At 42.8% G+C, this 22767-nt stretch overlaps 1 protein-coding gene across 23 annotated transcripts in view; it reads left to right on the plus strand.

Annotated features, from left to right (window-relative positions):
• Window positions 1-22192, plus strand: part of LOC110501341 (DDB1- and CUL4-associated factor 6) — a 75605-nt gene extending 53413 nt beyond the window's left edge. For 4 of the 23 annotated variants that reach the window (XM_021578837.3, XM_021578841.3, XM_021578842.3 and 1 more), the window contains 9 exons: window positions 5523-5748; window positions 10696-10808; window positions 11046-11448; window positions 11583-11624; window positions 13483-13621; window positions 15286-15442; window positions 20624-20712; window positions 21128-21233; window positions 21675-22192. In XM_021578837.3, the coding sequence (XP_021434512.3) occupies window positions 5523-5748; window positions 10696-10808; window positions 11046-11448; window positions 11583-11624; window positions 13483-13621; window positions 15286-15442; window positions 20624-20712; window positions 21128-21233; window positions 21675-21733 (1334 nt within the window). In that variant the 3' untranslated portion in view covers window positions 21734-22192. The remainder of the gene's footprint in view (window positions 1-5522; window positions 5749-10695; window positions 10809-11045; window positions 11449-11582; window positions 11625-13482; window positions 13622-15285; window positions 15443-20623; window positions 20713-21127; window positions 21234-21674) is intronic. The other 19 variants (XM_021578838.3, XM_090215413.1, XM_090215418.1 and 16 more) reach the window with 5 other exon arrangements.
• The last annotated feature ends 575 nt before the right edge of the window (window positions 22193-22767 follow it).

Raw genomic sequence — 22767 nt, forward strand, 5'->3', positions numbered from 1 at the left:
CTCTCTCTCTCCCTCCCTCCTAAACTCTCCTTCTTTCCCTGTATCCCTGTAGTTTCTTCCTCTCTTTCTCTCCTTCTTTTGTATCTCTGTTTTCCTCTGTGCTTTCTGTCTCGTCTGTGTGGCATTTAAAAAAATGTATTTGCATGAGACTTCCGGTGTGCACCTTGTCCCTCCACCATCTTTACCTGAGAGCATTTTCACTAGGCATGCATTCTAGTCACATTTGGCTAACCCAGTCCCCAGGGCGAAGGCTGGTGTTGGATATCTTATCCAAAGCTCTCTTGTTGAACCTATAGCTTGAGATCATGTTTGGTCATTCGCCAGCCCTTGGGCTCCCGGTCTAAGGCACTGCATCTCAGTGCTAGAGGCGTCACTACAGACCCTGGTTCGATCCCGGGCTGTATCACAACCAACTGTGATTGGGAGTCCCATAGGGCGGCGCACAATTGGCTCAGCATCGTCTGGGTTAGGGTTTGGCCGGGGTAGGCCGTCACTGTGAAATAAGAATTTGTTCTTAACTGACTTTCCTAGTTAAATAAAATTAAAATAAAGTATTGTTTTTATGTTGGACTCATAACACAATCTTGCTCCTCTTCTTCTGCCTTTTCACTCAGTCACAGCCGGGCTGTAAATCATCTCACGCTCAGACCATTAACAATCGTCCCTGTATTGGCTTATTTCACAGAACATTAACACAATATACCCTAGGATACAATGACATTCCAAGCCCCATTTTGTGATGGGGAACTATTGTGTGTGGTGGTAGTTTGAGAGGCTTGCGTTTGACCCCTGTATATTTGTGTTGTTTCCTACTCACCTGTGTGATGTTTTGGTTCAGATCTGGGTCAAACACTGGCAAATGCTTGAGGTCCACTTGATTTAGCTTCACCGGCGTGCAGGGTGGTCGCTGTCCTATTGGTTCTATTGGTACCGTTGTGATGGGCAAGTTAAATCAAGTGCACCTCACGTTTTTGAAAGTATATGATACATTGTATGTATTGCTGCTGTGGTTTGGGACGATTGAAACCATTTCACTCTTCCTCTGTGTAAGGAATGCCTTGCACACTGTCAGTGTGAACTGTGTGTAGTAGACCTACACGAAAATGTTATTGTGTAACAAGACAGTCACTAGGAGGTGAGCGTACAATGCAGCACAGAGGACTGAGTATGCACAGCATATTTGAGATCAGAATTTTAACACAGTGTTAAATTCAGCACTTTCTTAGTGTGTATACAATCAAATGTTATTGGTCACATACAAATGGTTAGTTGATGTTAATGCGAGTGTAGCGAAATGCTTGTGCTTCTAGTTCCAACAGTGCAGTAATGTCTAACATGTAATCTAACAATTCTCTAACAGCTACCTAATACACACACATCTAAAGGGCTGAATGAGAATATGTACATGTAAATATATGGATGAGCGATGACCGAGCGGCATCGTCAAGGTGCAATAGATGGTATAGAATACAGTATATACATGTGATGAGTAATGTAAGATATGTCAACATTATTAAAGTGGCATTGTATAAAGTGACTAGTGATCCATTTATTGAAATGGCCAGTGATTGGTTCTCCATGTAGGCAGCAGTGATTGCTGTTTAGCAGTCTGATGGCCTTGAGATAGAAGCTGTCTATCAGTCTCTTTGCTGCACCTGCACCTGTACTGACCTGTGACATCGCGGGGTGTAGGTGTCATGGAGGGCAGGTAGTTTTCCCCCAGTGATGCGTTGTGCAGACCTCACTACCCTCCGGAGAGCCTTGCGGCTGACGGGGGTGCAGTTGCCATACCAGGCTGTGATACAGCCCGACTGGATGCTCTCGATTGTGCATCTGTAAATGCATTCCTATACCCCTTCACTTGACCCCTTGAATTTTTCCAAATGTTGTTACATTTTACAGCCTTATTCTAAAATGGATGAATTAAACATTTTCCTCATCCATCTACACACAATAACCCATAATGACAAAGCGGACGGGGATTTTATGGAAACGTGTCTGTGGGAGGAAAGGCAACTCAAGGACCATATAGAAGCTCTTTGAATATACAGTGCATTTGGAAAGTATTCAGACCCTTTCCCTTTTCCATATTTTGATACAGTACAGCCTTATTCATCAATCTACACACAATACCCCACAATGACAAAGCACAACTGCTTTTTATAATTGTTTATTTATTAAAAAACATTCTAAAACATATATAAAACATATATATGTAACATTATAAAACATTATAAAACAGAAATACCTTATTTATATTCGTATTCAGACCCTTTGCTATGAGACTTGAAATTGAGCTCAGGTGCATCCTGTTTCCATTGATCATCCTTGAGATGTTTCTACAACTTGATTGGAGTTCACCTGTGGTAAATTCAATGATTGGACATGATTTGGAAAGGAACACACCTATCTATATAAGGTCCCACAGTTGACAGTGCATGTCAGAGCAAAAACCAAGCCATGAGGTCAAAGGAATTGTCCGTAGAGCTCCAACACAGGATTGAGTTGAGACATAGACCTGGGGAAGGGTACCAAAACATTTCTGCAGCATTGAAGGTCCCTAAGATCAGAGTGGCTTCCATCATTCTTAAATGGAAGTAGTTTGGAACCACTAAGACTCTTCCTAGAGCTGGCCACCCGGCCTAACTGAGCAATCGGGGGAGAAGTGCCTTCCAAAAACTTCCAGAAGGATTACCATCTGTGCAGCACTCCACCAATCAGGCCTTTATGGTAAAGTGGCCAGACAGGAGCCACTCCTCAGTAAAATGCACATGACAGCCGGCTTGGAGTTTGACAAAAGGCACCTAAAGGATTCTTTGGTCAGATGAACCCAATATTGAACTCTCTGGCCTGAATGCCAAGCGTTACGTCTGGAGGAAACCTGGCACCATCCCTATGTTGAAGCATGGGGGTGGCAGCATCATGCTGTGGGGATGTTTTTCAGGGACTGGGAGACTAGTCAGGATCAAGGGAAAGATAAATGGAGCTAAGTACAGAGCAATCCTTTTTATTGTACTTTTTTTGTGCGTTGCCCTTTTTCTCCCCAGTTTCGTGGTATCAAATTGGTAGTTACTCTTGTCTCATCGCTGCAACTTCCGTACGGACTCGGGAGAGGCGAAGGTCGAGAGCCGTGTGTCCTCCGAAACACAACCCAACAAAGCCGCACTGCTTCTTGACACACTGCCCACTAAACCCGGAAGCCAGCCGCACCAATGTGTCGGAGGAAACACTGTACACCTGGTGACCGTGTCACCATGCACTGTGCCTGGCCCGCCACATGAGTCGCTAGTGTGCGATGGGACAAGGATATCCTTGCCGGCCAATCCCTCCCCTAACCCGGACGACGCTGGTTCAATTGTGCGCCGCCCCAAGGGTCTCCCGGTTGCGGCCGCCTGGACTCGTACCTAGAATCTCTAGTGGCACAGCTAGCACTGTGATGCAGTGCCTTAGACCACAGGGCCACTCGGGAGGCCCGAGGGATCCTTGATGAAAACCTGCTCAGGACCTCAGACTGAAGCAAAGGTTCACCTTGCAACCGGACAATGACCCTAAGCACACAGCCAAGACAACGCAGCAGTGGCTTCGGGACAAGTCTCTGAATGTCCTTGAGTGGCCCGGCCAGAGCCCGGACTTGAACCCGATCGAACATCTCTGGAAAGACGGAAATAGCTGTGCCGCGATGCTCCCCATCCAACCTGATAAAGCTTGAGAGGATCTGCAGAGAAGAATGGGAGAAACTCCCAAAATACAGTTGTGCCAAGCTTGTAGCATCATACCCAAGAAGGCTTGAGGCTGTGATTGCTGGCAAAGGTGCTTCAACAAAGTACTGTGTAAAGGGTCAGAATACTTATGTAAATGTGATATTTCAGTTTTAAAGTCTTTAATAAATGTGCTAACATTTCTAAAAACCTGTTTTTGGTTTGTCATTATGGGGTATTGTGTGTAGATTGATGAGGAAGAAAACAAATGTAATCAATTTTAGAATAAGGCTGTAGCGTAAGAAAATGTGGAAAAAGTCTAGGGGTCTGAATATGTTCCGAATGCACTGTATATGACCCGCCGAAATAGTGTTAAACTAACACTTTTCAAAGTGTTGATAAACTAACACCCCAAGAGTGTTGGGTCTCCTAACATTGGGTCTCCTATGGGTGTTATGAATTTGGACTTAATTGAACACTTTATTAGGGCAGATGCTGTTAAACTTCCTTAGTGTTAGGGCATTAACACCTGTGGTGTTACCGTAACTATTGTGTTTTTGTGATATGAGACTGTGGGGTGTAAAACCTTATTCACATATTTATTTCACAGGGTGCCTTTTGAGGAAATGTTTAGGTTACCAGTACCACCCATGTCTGTGTTTGCTATTGACAGAGACATGATTGTTGCATTCGATGGCATTGTCTTGTAGTCTTCAGCAAGTGAATGCCTAAGTGAATATTATATCATAAAAATACAATTCTTAATGACAGTACATTACTTTCATCATAAGGCAATACTTTGACAGCCTTGTTTTACCCTAACACAGTGGTCTGAAACTTTTGGTTTGCAGGCAACATTGGCAAGTCACATTATGCTGGCTTGTGTTGTATAATTCCTATTGGAATCCACTCAGATCTAGGATATTAAACAGATGGAACTTTTAATCACCCGCAATCTGCAGTTAGAATGTCTGTCAAGGTGGGGAAGATGGATAAATTAGACTACTTAAACCATCTAAACTGGAACAACCATCTCAATAATGGGTGAAATTAGTCCAACCACTTACGGATTGAATTAGTGAAGTAAAATGGGTTATTTATCTTTGTGTATTATAAGATCAATGAATCAACGTGCATGCAGAAACATAGATATTAAACAAACTATTCTAAAAAGCAACCTGCAACAAAGCATCCTGGGAGATATGATCATAGGGGCCCTCACCACGTCTTTTTCATTCAGAGTTGACGCGGTAGAGTAACGATTCCACTGGGATTCAAATAACACTTCATTTATTCACCGCATGTGGCGTCAATTTCAATCCCATAGGTTAACCCCACTTGAACAACACTCCGATATAACACTCGCAACACTTTCTTTTTTTTTTACCTCAACACCAAGATTTTAACACCAGCAAATTTGCCATTGATCTACCTCAAATAACAATGCTGCATGTGCATCATCATATTATATTGTCCTATATAGTAAAAAACATCAAATATAATCTAGTTGACATGTTTTTAACCAACACAACTACAGACTACATTCTGCAAAGAGCTAACACTGAAATGGAATCTGTTTGCTAGAATATTTTTAGTCTACACACTAGTTCATTGTTTTATCACAAAGTCTCAACTGTACCCAATGCCTTACGATGAATAACTGGGTTGAAAATGTATGGAGGCTAGTAGGGATTTTTACTTTGGTAAGCAGGAGCCACTCAAAGACTAAACTATTGTCAAATATAAAGCTAATATATTCCACTTTATTAAATAATCTATCTTTTTCTACTTCCCTTTCTTGCTCTCTCTGTCTCTGTCTCTCAGGAGCATCAGAAGCTGTGAGTGTGGAGCGAAGTGCTGGAGCGAGTTCAATCAAGGTGAAAACCCAGTCTGTATCTGCCAGTGTAGCTGGAACCTCGCCCGGGGCACCCAGTAGCAGTACTGGACCAGGAGGTAGTCGAGCCAGCACAGCAGAACCAGTCCTGAGTTTACACTACAGCACTGAGGGAACCACTACCAGCACCATCAAACTGGACTTCACTGATGAGTGGTGAGCAAGCGACTTTCTGACTCCACAGCTTAAAAGGATGAGCTGATTTGAGCTGATTTCACAGACCCAGGTTAAGCCTACTGCTGGAATGAAAACTTGTGACTTTGTTTTATTATTATCATTTTATAAGACCTTAAAAACAAACACAAAAACAAACAAACAAAATGGCCACTATACCAAACATTCTTTAAAGTGAACAACATACACTACATGGCCAAATGTATGTGGACACATGCTCATCAAACATGTCATTCCAAAATCATGGGCGTTAATATGGAGTTGGTCCCCCCTTTGCTGCTATAACAGCCTCCACTCTTCTGGGAAGGCTTTCCACTAGATGTTGGAACATTGCTGTGGGGACTTGCTTCCATTCAGCTACAAGAGCATTAGTGAGGTTGGGCACTGATGTTGGACGATTAGGTCTGGCTCACAGTTTGGTGTACAATTCATCCCAAAGGTGTTTGATGGGGTTGAGGTCAGGGCTCTGTGCAGGCCGGTCAAGTTCTAACACACCGATCTAGCAGATGTTATTGCGAGTGTAGCGAAATGCTTGTGCTTCTAATTCTGACAGTACAGCAATATCAATCAATTAATATCTTAACAGGAATGGAATAAGAATATATACATACACTGTAGATATATGGATGAGCGATGACCGAGCGGCATAGACAAGAATAAATAGATGATATGAAATACAGTATATACATATGAGATGAGTAATGCAAGATATGTAAACATTATTAAAGTGTCATTATTAAAGTATTAACTAGTGATCCAGTACAGTTGAAGTCGGAAGTTTACATACATTTAGGTTGGAGTTATTAAAACTAGTTTTTCAACCACTCCACAAGTTTCTTGTTAACAAACTAGAGTTTTGGAAACTCGGTTAGGACATCTACTTTGTGCCTGACACAAGTCATTTTTCCAACAAATATTTACAGACAGATTATTTCACTCATAATTCACTGTATCACTGTATTCCAGTGGGTCAGAAGTTTACATACACTAAGTTGTGCCTTTAAACAGCTTGGAAAATTCCAGAAAATTATGTCATGGCTTTAGAAGCTTCTGGTAGGCTAATTTACATAATTAGAGTCAATTGGAGGTGTACCTGTGGATATATTTCAAGGATTACCAACAAACTCAGTGCCTCTTTGCTTGACATCATGGGAACATCAAAATAAATCAGCCAAGACCTCAGTAAAACAATTGTAGACCTCCACAAGTCTGGTTCATCCTTAGAAGCAATTTCCAAACACCTGAAGGTACCACGTTCATCTGTACAAACAATAGTACGCAAGTATAAACACCATGGGACCACGCAGCCGTCATACCGCTCAGGAAGGAGATGGGTTCTGTCTCCTAGAGATTGCAAAAAGGGCAATCAATCCCAGAACAACAGCAAGGGACCTTGTGAGGATGCTGGAGGAAACAGGCACAAAAGTATCTATATCCACAGTAAAACAAGTCTTATATCTACATAACCTGAAAGGCCGCTCAGCAAGGAAGAAGCCATTGCTCCAAAACCGCCATAAAAAAGCCAGACTACGGTTTGCAACTGCACATGGGGACAAAGATCGTACTTTTTGGAGAAATGTCCTCTGCTCTGATAAATCAAAAATAGAAAGGTTTGGCCATAATGACCATCGTATGTTTGGAGGAAAAAGGGGGAGGCTTGCAAGCCGAAGATCACCATCCCAACCGTGAGGCACGGGGGTGGCAGCATCATGTTGTGTTGGTGCTTTGCTGCAGGAGGGACTGGTGCACTTCACAAAATAGATTGCATCATGAGGTAGGAAAATTATGTGGATATATTGAAGCAGCATCTCAAGACATCAGTTAAGTTAAATCTTGGTCGCAAATGGGTCTTCCAAATGGACAATGACACCAAGCATACTTCCGAAGTTGTGTCAAAATGGCTAAAGGACAACAAAGTCAAGGTATTGGAGTGGCCATCACAAAGCTCTGACCTCAATCCTATAGGAAATTTGTGGGCAGAACTGAAAAAGCGTGTGCGAGCAAGGAGGCCTACAAACCTGAGTTCAATGTATTTCAATGTAGTTCAATGTATTTTATAAACAAATTTATGCAACACCAATGCCCAAGTGAAAAAGTAATTGCCCCCTTACACTCAATAACATATTGTGCCACCTTTACCTGCAATGACTCCAACCAAACGCTTCCTGTAGTTGTTGATACGTCTCTCATATCGCTGTGGAAGAAATTTGGCCCACTCTAGGTCTGCGCTAGTCAAAGTCCAGCTCTAATCCCAATTGAGATGTTGTGACAAGACTTGAAACAAGCAGTTCATACTTGAAAACCCACAAATGTCGATGACTTACAGCAGTTCTGCATGGAAGAGAGGGCCAAAATTCCTCCACAGCGACATGAGACTGATCAACAATGACAAATATAGTTGGAGAGCAGCCCATTTTATTTTATTTAAAAAGTTGGATGGAATAGAAACTGTCAGGGCCTGGAATAAATATGTCAAGCTTGGTAATATATTCCTTTTGATTATGTTGACCCTAACCCGAGTGGCGCAGCGGTCTAAGGCACTGCATCTCAGTGCAAGAGGCGTCACTACATTCCCTGGTTCGAATCCAGGCTGTTTCACATCCGGCTGTGATTGGGAGTCCAATAGGGAGAAGCACAATTGGCTCACCGTCGTCCAGGTTTGGCCGGGGTAGGCCGTCATTGTAAATAAGAATTTATTATTAACTGACTTGCCTCGTTAAATAAATGTACAATTAAAAAAATAATAATAATAATATATAGGGAGAGATCTGAACATGGAATCCAATCTGTTAAAACAATTGATTTTGTATGCCTCCTCCAGATTGCTTGGTATCAGTACACACAGGTATTTCATGTTTCTTTGTCCATTTCCCCTTAAATGTACTTTCTAAGCTTGAGAAGTCATGATTAGAAATGGGCATTATTTTAGTTTTCCCCCAATTCCCTTTGAATCTGTATACAGAACCATATGTGTCCAATGGTAGTGAAAGAAATGACAGAGAATGTTCAGAGGAATAAAGTTAAATGTCATCTGCGTACAATGATATCACATGTTGATCTCCACCAATCTACAGTGGGGCAAAAAAGTATTTAGTCAGCCACCAATTGTGTTTCCTGGAGAGAAGTGGCTTCTTTGCTGCCCTTCTTGACACCAGGCCATCCTCCAAAAGTCTTCGCCTCCCTGTGCGTGCAGATGCACTCACACCTGCCTGCTTCCATTCCTGAGCAGGCTCTGTACTGGTGGTGCCCCGATCCCGCAGCTGAATCAACTTTAGGAGACGGTCCTGGCGCTTGCTGGACTTTCTTGGGCGTCCTGAAGCCTTCTTCACAACAACTGAACCACTCTTCTTGAAGTTCTTGATGATCTGATAAATGGTTGATTTAGGTGCAATCTTACTGGCAGCTATATCCTTGCCTGTGAAGCCCTTTTTGTGCAAAGCAATGATGACGGCACGTTTCCTTGCAGATAACCATGGTTGACAGAGGAAGAACAATTATCCCAAGCACCACCCTTCTTTTGAAGCTTCCAGTCTGTTATTCGAACTCAATCAGCATGACAGAGTGATCTCCAGCCTTGTCCTCGTCAATACTTACACCTGTGTTAACGAGAGAATCACTGACATGTCAGCTGGCAGGGCTGAAATGCAGTGGAAATGTTTTGGGGGATTCAGTTCATTTGCATGGCAAAGAGGGACTTTGCAATTAATTGCAATTCATCTGATCACTCTTCATAACATTCTGGAGTATATGCAAATATATATATATAATTTTAATATATTTTTTATTTAAAAAAATTCATCTCTCTCCTACATAACTATATGTAATAAATATACACTGAACAAAAATATGAAACAATTAAAAATATTTGACTGAGTTAAAATTCATATAAGGAAATTAGTCATTTGAAGTAAATTAATTAGGCCCTAATCTATTGATTTCACTTGACTGGGAAGGTGAGCATTTTCCCACTGCAGTCAGGTCAAGCACCTGGTGTAGACGACGAACACGCAGATGAGCTTCCTTGAGACGGTTGCTGACAGTTTTTGCAGAAATTCTTTGGTTGTGCAAACTCACAGTTTCATCAGCTGGCCAAGTGTCTGGTCTCAGATGATCCCGCAGGTGAAGAAGCCGGATGTGGAGGTCCTGGGCTGGTGTGGTTGCACATGGTCTGCCATTGTGAAGCCGGTTGGAAGTACTTCCAAATTCTCTAAAACGACGGATGCGGCTTATGGTAGAGAAATTAAAATGAACAATTAACAATTCTCTGGTAACCGTTCTGTTGGACAGTCCTGCAGTCAGCATGCCAATTACTCGCCCCCTTAAAACATGAGACATCTGTGACATTGTGTTGTGTGACAAAATTGCACATTTTAGTTGCCTTTTGTTGTCCCCAGCACAAGGTGCACCTGTGTAATGATCATACTGTTTAATCAGCTTCTTGATATGCCACACCTGTCAGGTGGATGGATTATCCTGGCAAGGGATAAATGCTCATTAACAGGAATGTAAACAAATTTGTGCACAAAAAGAGAAATAAGCTTCTTGTGTGTATGGACATTTTCGGGGATCTTTTATTTCAGCTGATGAAACATGGGAACAACACTTTACATGTTGCGTTTTATATTTTTGTTGTGTGTGTCTGTATTTATATAATATGACTTATGATTACATTGGTACGTCCCATTGCCCAACTAGGACTAAATTACACTTTATTTATTTGATTAATTACAATTATTATTTTACATTTTTTATATAAAAAATTCTTAATGAAATACGGAACATACTAAATATCGAGGGAAACTGACCCTTGATGTTCTCATTTTTTCTCATCAAATAAATCCACAATCTCATTTTGGTGACCATGTTTCTCAGGTGTTCTTTAAGAAAGACTCCCCCCCCCCCCCCCCCACACACACACACACACTTTAGGAGCAGCAGAGCCTCCAGTTCCAGGGGCAGTGGAGGGCCCAAACAGTCAGAGGCAGCAGGGGCCGTCCAGACCAGAGAGGGACCCTCGGCAGAGAGCTCTGCCTCAGCGCAGGGTGAGGACTAGAGCGGCCTAGTGGCCATGATTGTTACTGCACTCTATGGGATACCATGTGTAGCACTGATCTGGTGGGCATGACTTCAAACATTGGATGGTTTTATTCAGTGGGTCACACGAAAAACCATTAGGTCCACTTAGTTTCTGACATTGCCCTGACGTAGACAACTGTTCAGTTATTGAGCCTCATAATGACCACATCTCTCTCGCTTTTTCTCTCCTCCTTCAATACCAGCAGCTGCGGCTGGTTTAGAGCCCTCAAGCCAGAGCAGGGTTGCTGCTCCCCACACCGACCCAGTGTGTGAGGCTGGGGGTGTCTCCGCCGCCTCTTCCAGCACCCAGGGATACATGCCCACCCAGGCCCCAGCACAAGTCTCCTCTGTAGGGGAGAGTTTGACTGTCTCGCCCCTGGAGAGGAGCCAGGGTGTGGGTGCGGAGGACACCTCTGGGGGCTGCAGGAGAGAGCAGCCTGCTGGGGAGGGGGGGTATGGGGGTCCAACAGGACCAGGGGGGCAGGGGGTTCCAATGGGACCGGGTGGGCAGAGCCAACCCTCCCGTAGCAACCAGGATTCAGACGACAGTGATGACGACCCAATTCTTATCCCCTCAGCGAGGTACAGAGGAGGACAGGGACAGAGGTACGACTACAACACGACAGTTCATATACACACACACACACACTATTTTGATGTATATTTTCTCCATGTTGTGAGGACTCCTTTTCTCTTCTTCTGTGTGGTTTATTACGATGATGATTCTGCTATACACATAGATCAAATTTCAGAGGATCAGCGGTAGGCGATAGGATGATCAGGTAACATCTGTGTGTTGACAACTTAAACATCTAACCTGCAAGGAGTGCAGTGCTCATAGAAAACGTGTAACTTCCAAAACTACTGCTACCATGAGTCCAAGCAACCCCCTGAGACTACTGTATGTCTATACCTAGAAAGCGTGGAGCTTGTAGTTTTCACCAGCATTATTAAGCCTTGTGTGTGGGCACTGTTGCGAAACACTAATCGTGTGAGCATGCATATGCATGTGAGTATCACCACCACAATTTGCTAAGAGGAGAGCTATTAGCTTCATCATCCCTGGCAGGTTACCTAGCGATATCACCAGGGTAACAAGCAACACCAGTGATGCAACAGCCATATGAATGAATGAATGAAGCCCTACAATCCCTGGAGAAAATGTAGATAATGCCTATGGTAATATAGCCAGCTTAGACTAAGTGTAGTACTTAGCTTACTCATTGTTTGCACACAACAAGATTGATAGGATAAAGATGTGTACATACTGTATATACAGTGCATTCGGAAACTATTCAGACCCCTTGACTTTTTCCACACTTATTACGTTACAGCCTTATTCTAAATTGATGAACTATTTTTCCCCCCTCAATCTACACACAATACCCCATAATGACGAAGCAAAATGTTTTGCAAATGTATAAACTTTCGCCCCAGTCTGAGGTCCTGAGCGCTCTGGAGCAGGTTTTTATCAAGGATTTCTCTCTACTTTTCTCTGTTCATCTTTCCTTCGATCCTGACTAGTCTCCCAGTCACTGCCTCTGAAAAAACATCCCCACAGCATGTTACTGCCACCACCATGCTTCACCATAGGGATGGTGCCATGTTTCCTCCAGACGTTACACTTTCTTTGACCTCATGGCTTGGTTTTTGCTCTGATATGCACTGTTAACTGTGGGACCTTATGTAGACAGGTGTGTGTCTTTCCAAATCATGTCCAATCAATTGAATTTACCACAAGTGGACTCCAATCAAGTTCTAGAAAAATCTCAAGGATGATCAATGGAAACAGGACGCATGAGCTCAATTTCAAATCTGTATTTAGTTTTACATTTTTAATTAATTTGCAAATATTTCTAAAAACCTGTTTTTACTTTGTCAATATGTGTGTAGATGAGGGGGAAAAAAATATTTAATACATTTTAAAATAAGGCTGTAACATAACAAAATGTGGAAAAAGTCAAGGGGTCTGAATACTTTCTGAATGCACTGTACAAAACAACAAGAACACCTGTTCCTTCCATTACATAAACTGACCAGCTGAATGATACAATTCCTTATTGATGCCACTTGTTAAATCCACTTCAATCAGTGTAGGTGAAGGGTAGGAGACCAGTTAAAGAATGATTTTTTAGCCTTGAGACATGGATTGTGTATGTGTGCCATTCAGAGGGTGAATGGGCAAGACAAAATATTTAAGTGCCCTTGAACGGAGTATGGTAGTAGGTGCCAGGCGCACCAGTTTGTGTCAAGAACTGCAATGCAGCAGTGTTTTTCACCCTCAACAGTTTTCTGTGTGTATCAAGAATGGTCCACCGCCCAAAGGACATCCAGCCAACTTGACACAACTGTAGAACCCTTTCAACACTTTGTGAGTGCATGCCCTGACGAATTGAGTCTGTTCTGGGGGCAAAAAGGGTGGTGGGAGTGCAACTCAATACTAGGAAGGTGTTCTTAATGTTTTGTACAGTGGATAGATAGATAGATAGATAGATAGATAGATAGATAGATAGATAGATAGATAGATGCTTAGTATTCACTTCCCCCTCTGCAGATATAGAGTGAAAGATATTAACTGTCAATACTGTATATAACTTGTGTGTCTCTCTTTGTGTCGCTGCGTCTGTCGGCGTGTGTCAGACGCTCTGCTGCGGCCCGTATCCAGGAGTTGTTTCGTCGGAGGAAGGAGAGGAGAGAGATGGAGGAGAGCGAGACCCAGAATATCAGGAGACCTTCAGTCAAAATGGTCTACAAGGGACACCGCAACTCCAGGACTATGGTACGCTAATCTTCACTTCCCGACTTCGGTTACTTCTGGTCCCTCTTTTACAGCTGATTCTAGATCAGCTCACTTCTACCTGAGCCCCTACTGAAAACATCATGCGAAGAGCAACAAACTCATCATGGGCCAGATAGAGAGAAAGATTCTATTAGGACTCTCTGAAGAACTGTGACAATTGTTGCTGAGTGAACTCTCGTCCTGGTTTAATAGAGTAAGAAAGATATACAGTACAGTTCAAAAGTGTGGGGTCACTTAGAAATGTCCTTGTTTTTGAAAGAAAACCACATTTTTTATGGCCATTAAAATAACATTAAATTGATCAGAAATACAGTGTAGACGTTGTAAATGACTATTGTAGTCGGAAACGGCAGATTTTTTTATGGAATATCTACATAGGCGTACAGAGGCTCATTATCAGCAACCATCACACCTGTGTTCCAATGGCATGTTGTGTTAGCTAAATCCAAGTTTATAATTTTAAAAGGCTAATTGATCATTAGAAAACCCTTTTGCAATTATGTTAGACAGCTGAAAACTGTTGTTCTGATTAAAGATGCAATAAAACTGGCCTTCTTTAGACTAGTTGAGTATCAGGCACACCTGTTAATTGAAATGCATTCCAGGTGACTACCTCATGATGCTGATTGAGAGAATGCCAAGAGTGTGCAAAGCTGTCCTCAAGGCATAGGGTGGCTACTTTGAAAAATCTCAAATATATTTTGATTTGTTTAACACTTTTTTTGGTTACTACATTATTCCATATGTGTTATTTCATAGTGTTGATGTGTTCAGTATTATTCAACAATGTAGAAAATTGTAAAAATAAGGAAACCCTTGAATGACTGGTACTGTATGTATGTATGTGTATATATATATATATATATATATATATATATATATATATATATATATATATATATATATATATATGAGCATTCAGAAAGTATTCAGACCCCTTGAACTTTGCGACCTTTTGCCACATTTCAGGCTTCAAACATAAAGATATAAAACTGTATTTTTTTGTGAAGAATCAACAACAAGTGGGACACAATCATGAAGTGGAATGACATTTATTGGATATTTCAAACTTTTTTAACAAATCAAAAACTGAAAAATTGGGCGTGCAAACATTTATGCAGCATTGAAGGTCCCCAAGAACACAGTGGCCTCCATCATTCTTGAATGGAAGAAGTTTGGAACCACCAAGACTCTTCCTAGAGCTGGCCGCCCGGTCAAACTGAGCAATCGGGAGAGAAGGGCCTCGATCAGGGAGGTGACTAAGAACCTAATGGTCATTCTGACAGAGCTCCAGAGTTCCTCTGTGGAGATGGGAGAAACTCCCAGAAGGACAACCACCTCTGCAGCCACTCTTCAGTAAAATGCACATGACAGTCTGCTTGGAGTTTGCCAAGTCTCTGATTGTCCTTGAGTGGCCCAGCCAGAGCCTGGACTTGAACCCTTTCGAACATCTCTGGAGAAACCTGAAAATAGCTGTGCAGCGACACTCCCCATCCAACCTGATAGAATTTTTTTTTTTTTAATCAATTTTAGAATAAGGCTGTAACTTAACAAAATGTGGAAAAAGGGGAAGGGGTCTGAATACTTTCTGAATGCATTTAACGTTCATTTATCTACGCCAATGATTTGTGTGTTTTCTGTAGATTAAGGAGTCGTGTTTCTGGGGAAACAACTTTGTGATGAGCGGTTCAGACTGCGGACACATCTTCATCTGGGACAGACACACGGGGGAGCACCTGATGCTGCTGGAGGCTGACAATCACGTAGTAAACTGCCTCCAGCCACACCCCTACGACCCCAGTGAGTTGTATTTATTTTGTATTCCTTATTTTACCAGCTCCGTTGACTGAGAATACTTTCTTATTTACAGCAATGGCCCAGGGAAAGTAACAAAACATAGTAGGAATAATAGTTAACATACACAATGTATAAGCATGCAAATGTTTTTTTATAAAAACATCAAATCAAGCATAGAATCATAAGAAACAAACACATTCTCAGTGATTTCCACAACCAGTTGGAGTAGCTAGCCAATTAGTAAAAGTTGCCAACCATGCTTCCAGGGCCCTTGTTAAGAAATGAATGCCGAACAAACTCTTATTTTGGTGGCCTCTGGTACATACCAATGCTATAATGTATTTTCAAACTGCTACTACCAGAGAATGACACTGATTAAATTGTTAACACTTTTACAGTGTTAGTTTTATCAGCTGTTGTACAATATGATATAAAACACAGGATAAATGTAATTTTGACTGCACTCGGCACTTAAATAATCCTTTAAGAGTCTGCTGACTTCCACAGGCTTCAGGCTTCCTTAAAGAGGTATTTTGTCAGCTATCTGCAATACAGGTATGATTGAAGAATGAAGCAGGTGTTAAACATGGACTTACACAGAAAGTAGCCATTGACTACTCCGTTGTCAACACTTTGATTAAAATCAGTAGACCTATATCAATATATTTTAAAAGAATTCAATCCTGACCTCCTTTGAAATGTATAACCATATTAGAGACACATACAGTGGGGCAAAAATGTATTTAGTCAGCCACCAATTGTGCAAGTTCTCCCACTTAAAAAGATGAGGGAGGCCTGTAATTTTCATCATAGGTACACTTCAACTATGACAAAATGAGAGAAAAAATCCAGAAAATAACATTGTAGGATTTTTTATGAATTTATTTGCAAATTATAGTGGAAAATAAGTATTTGGTCACCTACAAACAAGCAAGATTTCTGTCTCTCACAGACCTGTAACTTCTCCTTTAAGAGGCTCCTCTGTCCTCCACTCATTACCTGTATTAATGGCACCTGTTTAAACTTGTTATCAGTATAAAAGACACCTGTCCACAACCTCAGAGTCACACTCCAAACTCCATTATGGCCAAGACCAAAGAGCTGTCAAAGGACACCAGAAACAAAATTGTAGGCCTGCACCAGGCTGGGAAGACTGAATCTGCAATAGGTAAGCAGCTTGGTTTGAAGAAATCAACTGTGGGAGAAATTATTAGGAAATGGAAGACATACAAGACCACTGATAATCTCCCTCGATCTGGGGCTCCACGCAAGATCTCACCCCGTGGGGTCAAAATGATCACAAGAACGGTGAGCAAAAATCCCAGAACCACACGGGGGGACCTAGTGAATGACCTGCAGAGAGCTGGGACCAAAGTAACAAAGCCTACCATCAGTAACACACTACGCCGCCAGGGACTCAAATCCTGCAGTGCCAGACGTGTCCCCCTGCTTAAGCCAGTACATGTCCAGGCCCGTCTGAAGTTTTCTAGAGAGCATTTGGATGATCCAGAAGAAGATTGGGAGAATGTCATATGGTCAGATGAAACCAAAATATAACTTTTTGGTAAAAACTCAACTCGTCGTGTTTGGAGGACAAAGAATGCTGAGTTGCATCCAAACAACACCATACCTACTTTGAAGCATGGGGGTGGAAACATCATGCTTTGGGGCTGTTTTTCTGCAAAGGGACCAGGATGACTGATCCGTGTAAAGGAAAGAATGAATGGGGCCATGTATCGTGAGATTTTGAGTGAAAACCTCCTTCCATCAGCAAGGGCATTGAATATGAAACGTGGTTGGGTCTTTCAGCATGACAATGATCCCAAACACACCGCCCGGGCAACGAAGGAGTGGCTTCGTAAGAAGCATTTCAAGGTCCTGGAGTGGCCTAGCCAGTCTCCAGATCTCAACCCCATAGAACATCTTTGGAGGGAGTTGAAAGTCCGTGTTGCCCAGCAACAGCCCCCAAACATCACTGCTCTAGAAGAGATCTGCATGGAGGAATGGGCCAAAATACCAGCAACAGTGTGTGAAAACCTTGTGAAGACTTACAGAAAACATTTGACCTCTGTCATTGCCAACAAAGGGTATATAACAAAGTATTGAGATAAACTTTTGTTATTGACCAAATACTATTTTTTTCTAATTTTGTCTGTCATAGTTTAAGTGTACCTATGATGAAAATTACAGGCCTCTCTCATCTTTTTAAGTGGGAGAACTTGCACAATTGGTGGCTGACTAAATACTTTTTTGCACCACTGTATGTTTCTGTATAGCAAGTGCATCGGTGATGTTGTACCCACGGTGACTATTAAAACCTTCCCTAACCAGAAACATGGATTGATGGCAGCATTTGCGCAAAACTGAAAGCGCGAACCACAATTTTTAGTCATGGCAAGGTGACCGGAAACAAACAGTGTAGCTATTCCCTCCACAAGCCAATCAAACAAGCTAAGCATCAGTATAGAGACAAAGTAGAGTTGCAATTCAACGGCTCAAACACAAGACGTATGTGGTAGGGTCTACAGTCAATCACAGATTACAAAAAGAAAACCAGCCCCGTCACGTCTTGCTCCCAGACAAATTAAACAACTTCCTTGCTCACTTTGAGGACAATACAGTGCCACTGACACGGCCCGCTACCAAAACCTGCAGGCTCTCCTTAACTGCAGCCAGCGTGAGTAAAACATTTAAACGTGTTAACCCTCGCAAGGTTGCAGGCCCAAACGGCATCCCTAGCCGCGTCCTCAGAGCATGCGCAGGACCAGCTGGCTGGTGTGTTTACGGACATGTTCAATCAATCCCTATCCCAGTCTGCTGTTCCCACATGCTTCAAAAGGGCCACCATTGTTCCTGTTCCCAAGAAAGCTAAGGTAACTGAGCTAAACAACTATCATCATGAAGTGCTTTGAGAGACTAGTCAAGGATCATGTCACCTCCACCCTACCTGACACCCTAGACCCACTCCAATTTGCTTACCGCCCAATAGGTCCACAGACGACACAATCGTAATCACACTGCATACTGCCCTAACCCATCTGGACAAGATAAATACCTATGTAAGAATGCTGTTCATCGATTACAGGTCAGCATTTAACATCATAGTACCCTCCAAACCCGTCATTAAGCTCGAGACCCTGGGTCTCGACTCCGCCCTGTGCAACTGGGTCCTGGACTTTCTGATGGGCTGCCCCCAGGTGGTGAGGGTAGGAAACAACAACTCCACCCCGCTGATCCTCAACAATGGTGCGTTCTCAGCCCTCTCCTGTACTCCCTGTTCACCCATGACTGCGTGCACGTCTCCAACTCAATCATCAAGTTTGCAGACGACACTACAGTGGTAGGCTTGATTACCAACAACGATGAGGCGGCCTACAGGGAGGAGGTGAGGGCCCTCGGAGTGTGGTGTCAGGAAAATAACCTCACACTCAACGTCAACAAAACAAAGGAGATGATTGTGTACTTCAGGAAACAGCAGAGGGAGCACCCCCCTATCCTCGGCGTACACATCATGGACAATCTGAAATGGTCCACCCACACAGACAGCGTGATGAAGAAGACGCAACAGTGCCACTTCAACCTCAGGAGGCTGAAAAAATGTGGCTTGTCACCGAAAACACTCAAACTTTTACAGATGCACAATCGAGAGCATCCTGTCGGGCTGTATCACCGCCTGGTACAGCAACTGCTCCACCCACAACCGTAAGGCTCTCCAGAGGGTAGTGAGGTCTGCACAACGCATCACCGGGGGCAAACTACCTGCCCTCCAGGACACCTACACCACCCGATGTCACAGGAAGGCCAAAAAGATCATCAAGGACAACAACCACCCGAGCCACTGCCTGTTCACCCCGCTATCATCCAGAAGGCGAGGTCAGTACAGGTGCATCAAAGTTGGGACCGAGAGACTGAAAAACAGCTTTTATCTCAAGGCCATCAGACTGTTAAACAGCCGTCACTAACATTGAGTGGCTGCTGCCAACATACTGACTCAACCTCTGGCCACTTTAATAATTAAACATTGGATGTAATAAATGTATCACTAGTCAATTTAAACAATGCCACTTTATATAATGTTTACATACCCTACGTTACTCATCTCATATGTATATACTGTACTCTATACCATTTACGGCATCTTGCCTATGCCGCACGGCCATCGCTCATCCATATATTTATATGTACATATTCGTATTCATTCCTTCATACTTGTGTGTGTATAAGGTAGTTGTTGTGTAATTGTTAGATTACTTGTTAAATATTACTGCACGGTCGGAACTAGAAGCACAAGCATTTTGCTACACTCGCATTGACATCTGCTAACCATGTGTATGTGACCAATAAAATTTGATTTGAGGTAGTCGTGGGCGATGCAAATTGCTTAAAACTGTAGGGAGAAGGCAGAATGCCACCTAGAGTTTGAGAGCTAGCTAGAGGCTAGAGCTGAACTGCCTGTGTTAGCTACTAGCTAGCTAATTCATTCACTTCAGTCGAGAAGGAGTGAAACATTAGCTAACGTTACATCTGTTACTACTAGCTCAGCACTGGGAATAAACACTAGTTGTTTTTTTTCCTCTTCTGTTAAGTCAGTTACTTTGCCAGTTACAGTAGTTACTTTGCCAGTTACAGTAGTTACTTTGCCAGTTACATCAGTCAACTAAAGAGTAGCCAGTTTCTGCTCTGCTTGTTTTTACAACTTGGAGAAAGCGTGCAACACACACTTACAGCAGCTGCCTCTGTTCAACTCTACCCCTTGCCAGTCTTAAGGCAGCCTTTCCTTCACACAGCCTGTCCGCAAGCTCTGGTGGTGTCCACCCTGTCCTAAATCTCAGCCTATCCAACCACTCTTAGGCATACGCATTGCAATAACGGTGTGAGTAACACACACCTACCCTAGTCTTATCCCTACATCTAGTCTTACAGATACACCTCAACCACACCCCTGCGACCCCAGTAACACACACACCTACCCTTGTCTCACCACTATACCCACACCCCTACGATCCCAGTGAGTTTTTTTAGCTACATATTCAGCCTTGTGTAGAGAGCCAATAACACCCTACCTGATTCAGAGGGGTTGGGGTAAATGCGGAAGACACATTTCAGTTGTACAACTGACTAGGTATCCCCCTTTAACTGTATCATACCCTATTGCCAATCATTTGCGTCTCCTGTCTGTTCCAGTTCTTGCCTCGTCAGGGATCGACTACGACATCAAGGTCTGGTCACCTCTGGAGGTGTCTCCATCGTTTAACAGAGTCCTAGCTGACGAGGTATGTTTGGTAAATTATTTATTCAATCTTAATGGCAGACGAGCAAGTAGACTGGGGTGCACTTCTGTCATCCAGTAGAGGGAGTGGATTCCCTACTGTGTGGGACTTCCCCTCTTCTCCATGAGCTGTCACAACAGCTGACTGGGGACGCCTTGCCCCAGGAGGCTTACCTATCCTTCTCTGTTCTCTTCTCTCTATCCTCCCTCCTCCTCCCCCCCATGCCCTCTTCTTTCTCCTTCGTCACCCCTTCTCCCTCTCACCCGTCCCACTCCCAACTCGTCAGTGATAGAAACCACATTCTCTTTGATGCTTCTGACAACCGAGATGATGAATTCAGAGATCAACTACAAGGTTCACTGGTATATTTCACTTTCTTTCACCCTCTCTCTTTCTCTCACACTTATTCTCTCTGTAGGTGATCACGCGTAACGAGTTGATGCTAGAGGAAACCAGGAACACCATCACAGTCCCAGCATCCTTCATGCTGCGAATGCTGGCCTCCCTTAATCACATAAGAACGGGTACACATGCTCATTCACTCAGTTATATTTTGCTCGTAGTTTAGTGATATTAACTATATTTTGTGGCTTTTGCGAATTGGTTAAAATGGTGCTTTGAAAAGCAGTTGGCCAATGATCCAATAGAAAGTGCATGTGGAAGTATTTATGTTCTTATCGATGTACTTTGGGACCCTTGAGCCTGGGCTGAGTAAACCGCTTACCACCGGGAGATTAACTGGTTCATTCACTCAATTACCAGCACCCAGTTATGACGCTTCCACTACAGACCCCACAAGCTAGGTACAGTAGGAAATGGGATTTAGGCTGCGTTCATTAGACACAAAATGGAAGAAAACCGTCTGAAGTAGGGTAGAATTACCTGGACATTTTTGTTTTCCGTGTGCCTTAATGAACATAACCCAGGGGTTTATTACACACTTTGTTTTTCATTCCTTTCCTCAGATCGCTTGGAGGGCGACCGCTCAGAAGGTTCTGGACAGGAGAACGAGGATGAGCAGTAGCTGCTCAGATGCCATTTTATTTGAAAAATAAATCAAAAACACTTTTCTTTTGCTCTAAAAAGCACTTGAAGATCTTGAGATTTGTACAAGTATTATGTAGAATATTTCCTTTTCTGAGCATTAGTTACGTTTGTAGCCCTCTTCTTTTTTTAAGATGACTTTCTTACTGGTGTGTCTGTATGAGAACTGCATCGAGAAAAATAACTGTGTGAATGCAAGCGCAAAGCCAGGCAATATATATATATAAAGAGGGGAATATTATTTAGATGACTGGTGCGTGAGGATGTTTAAAGTGCAATATTATTTTTGTCAGGAGCAAATGAGCTTTGATCAGTGTTACGATGTGACATTTCTTATTTGTAGTGCAAGGCTGAGAACTCATGTTTATATACCGTATTTGCAGTTGTGCATGTAAACATAAGAATTATGCTTTAAATAAACCATGTTGTTGTTGAAAAATGTCTACGTATGCCTGTCTCAAAGGTATAAGTATGTCTTTCTGTCCTGTAACAGTTATTACACAGGACAACTGAACTCTCCTCTCGGCGTTGTTGAAGGATCCACACAACAGTTTAGGGATCCTGAATGTCGCCCAGGTTACAGGACAGATGGCTTGTGTAGCTGTTGGCTGAAGCACGAACACAGTATGGCCCGTTTACTCCATAATGTATAATTAGTTTTAAAAGAGAGGACTCTATATACTGGAATAGAGAAAGTGACTGGTAGCAGGATTAATAATCGTGCAAACAAGGCTGAAAAGTGACTGGTAGCAGGAATATAGAAATACTTATGGTAATATACAGTGTACAAAACATTAGGAACACCTTCCTAATATTGAGTTGCACCCCGCTTGCCCTCAGGACAGCTTTAATTCGTTGGCATGGCCTACAAGGTGTCGAAAGTGTTCCATAGGGATGCTGGCCCATGTTGACTCCAATGCTTCCCACAGTTGTGTCAATTTGGTTGGATGTCCTTTGGGTGGTGGATCATTATTGATACACGGGAAACTGTTAAGCGTGGAAAACCCCAGCAGT

This window comes from Oncorhynchus mykiss, chromosome 22 (genome assembly GCF_057628025.1).
Source record: "Oncorhynchus mykiss isolate SJ-2025 chromosome 22, ASM5762802v1, whole genome shotgun sequence".
Taxonomy (NCBI): Eukaryota; Metazoa; Chordata; class Actinopteri; order Salmoniformes; family Salmonidae; genus Oncorhynchus; species Oncorhynchus mykiss.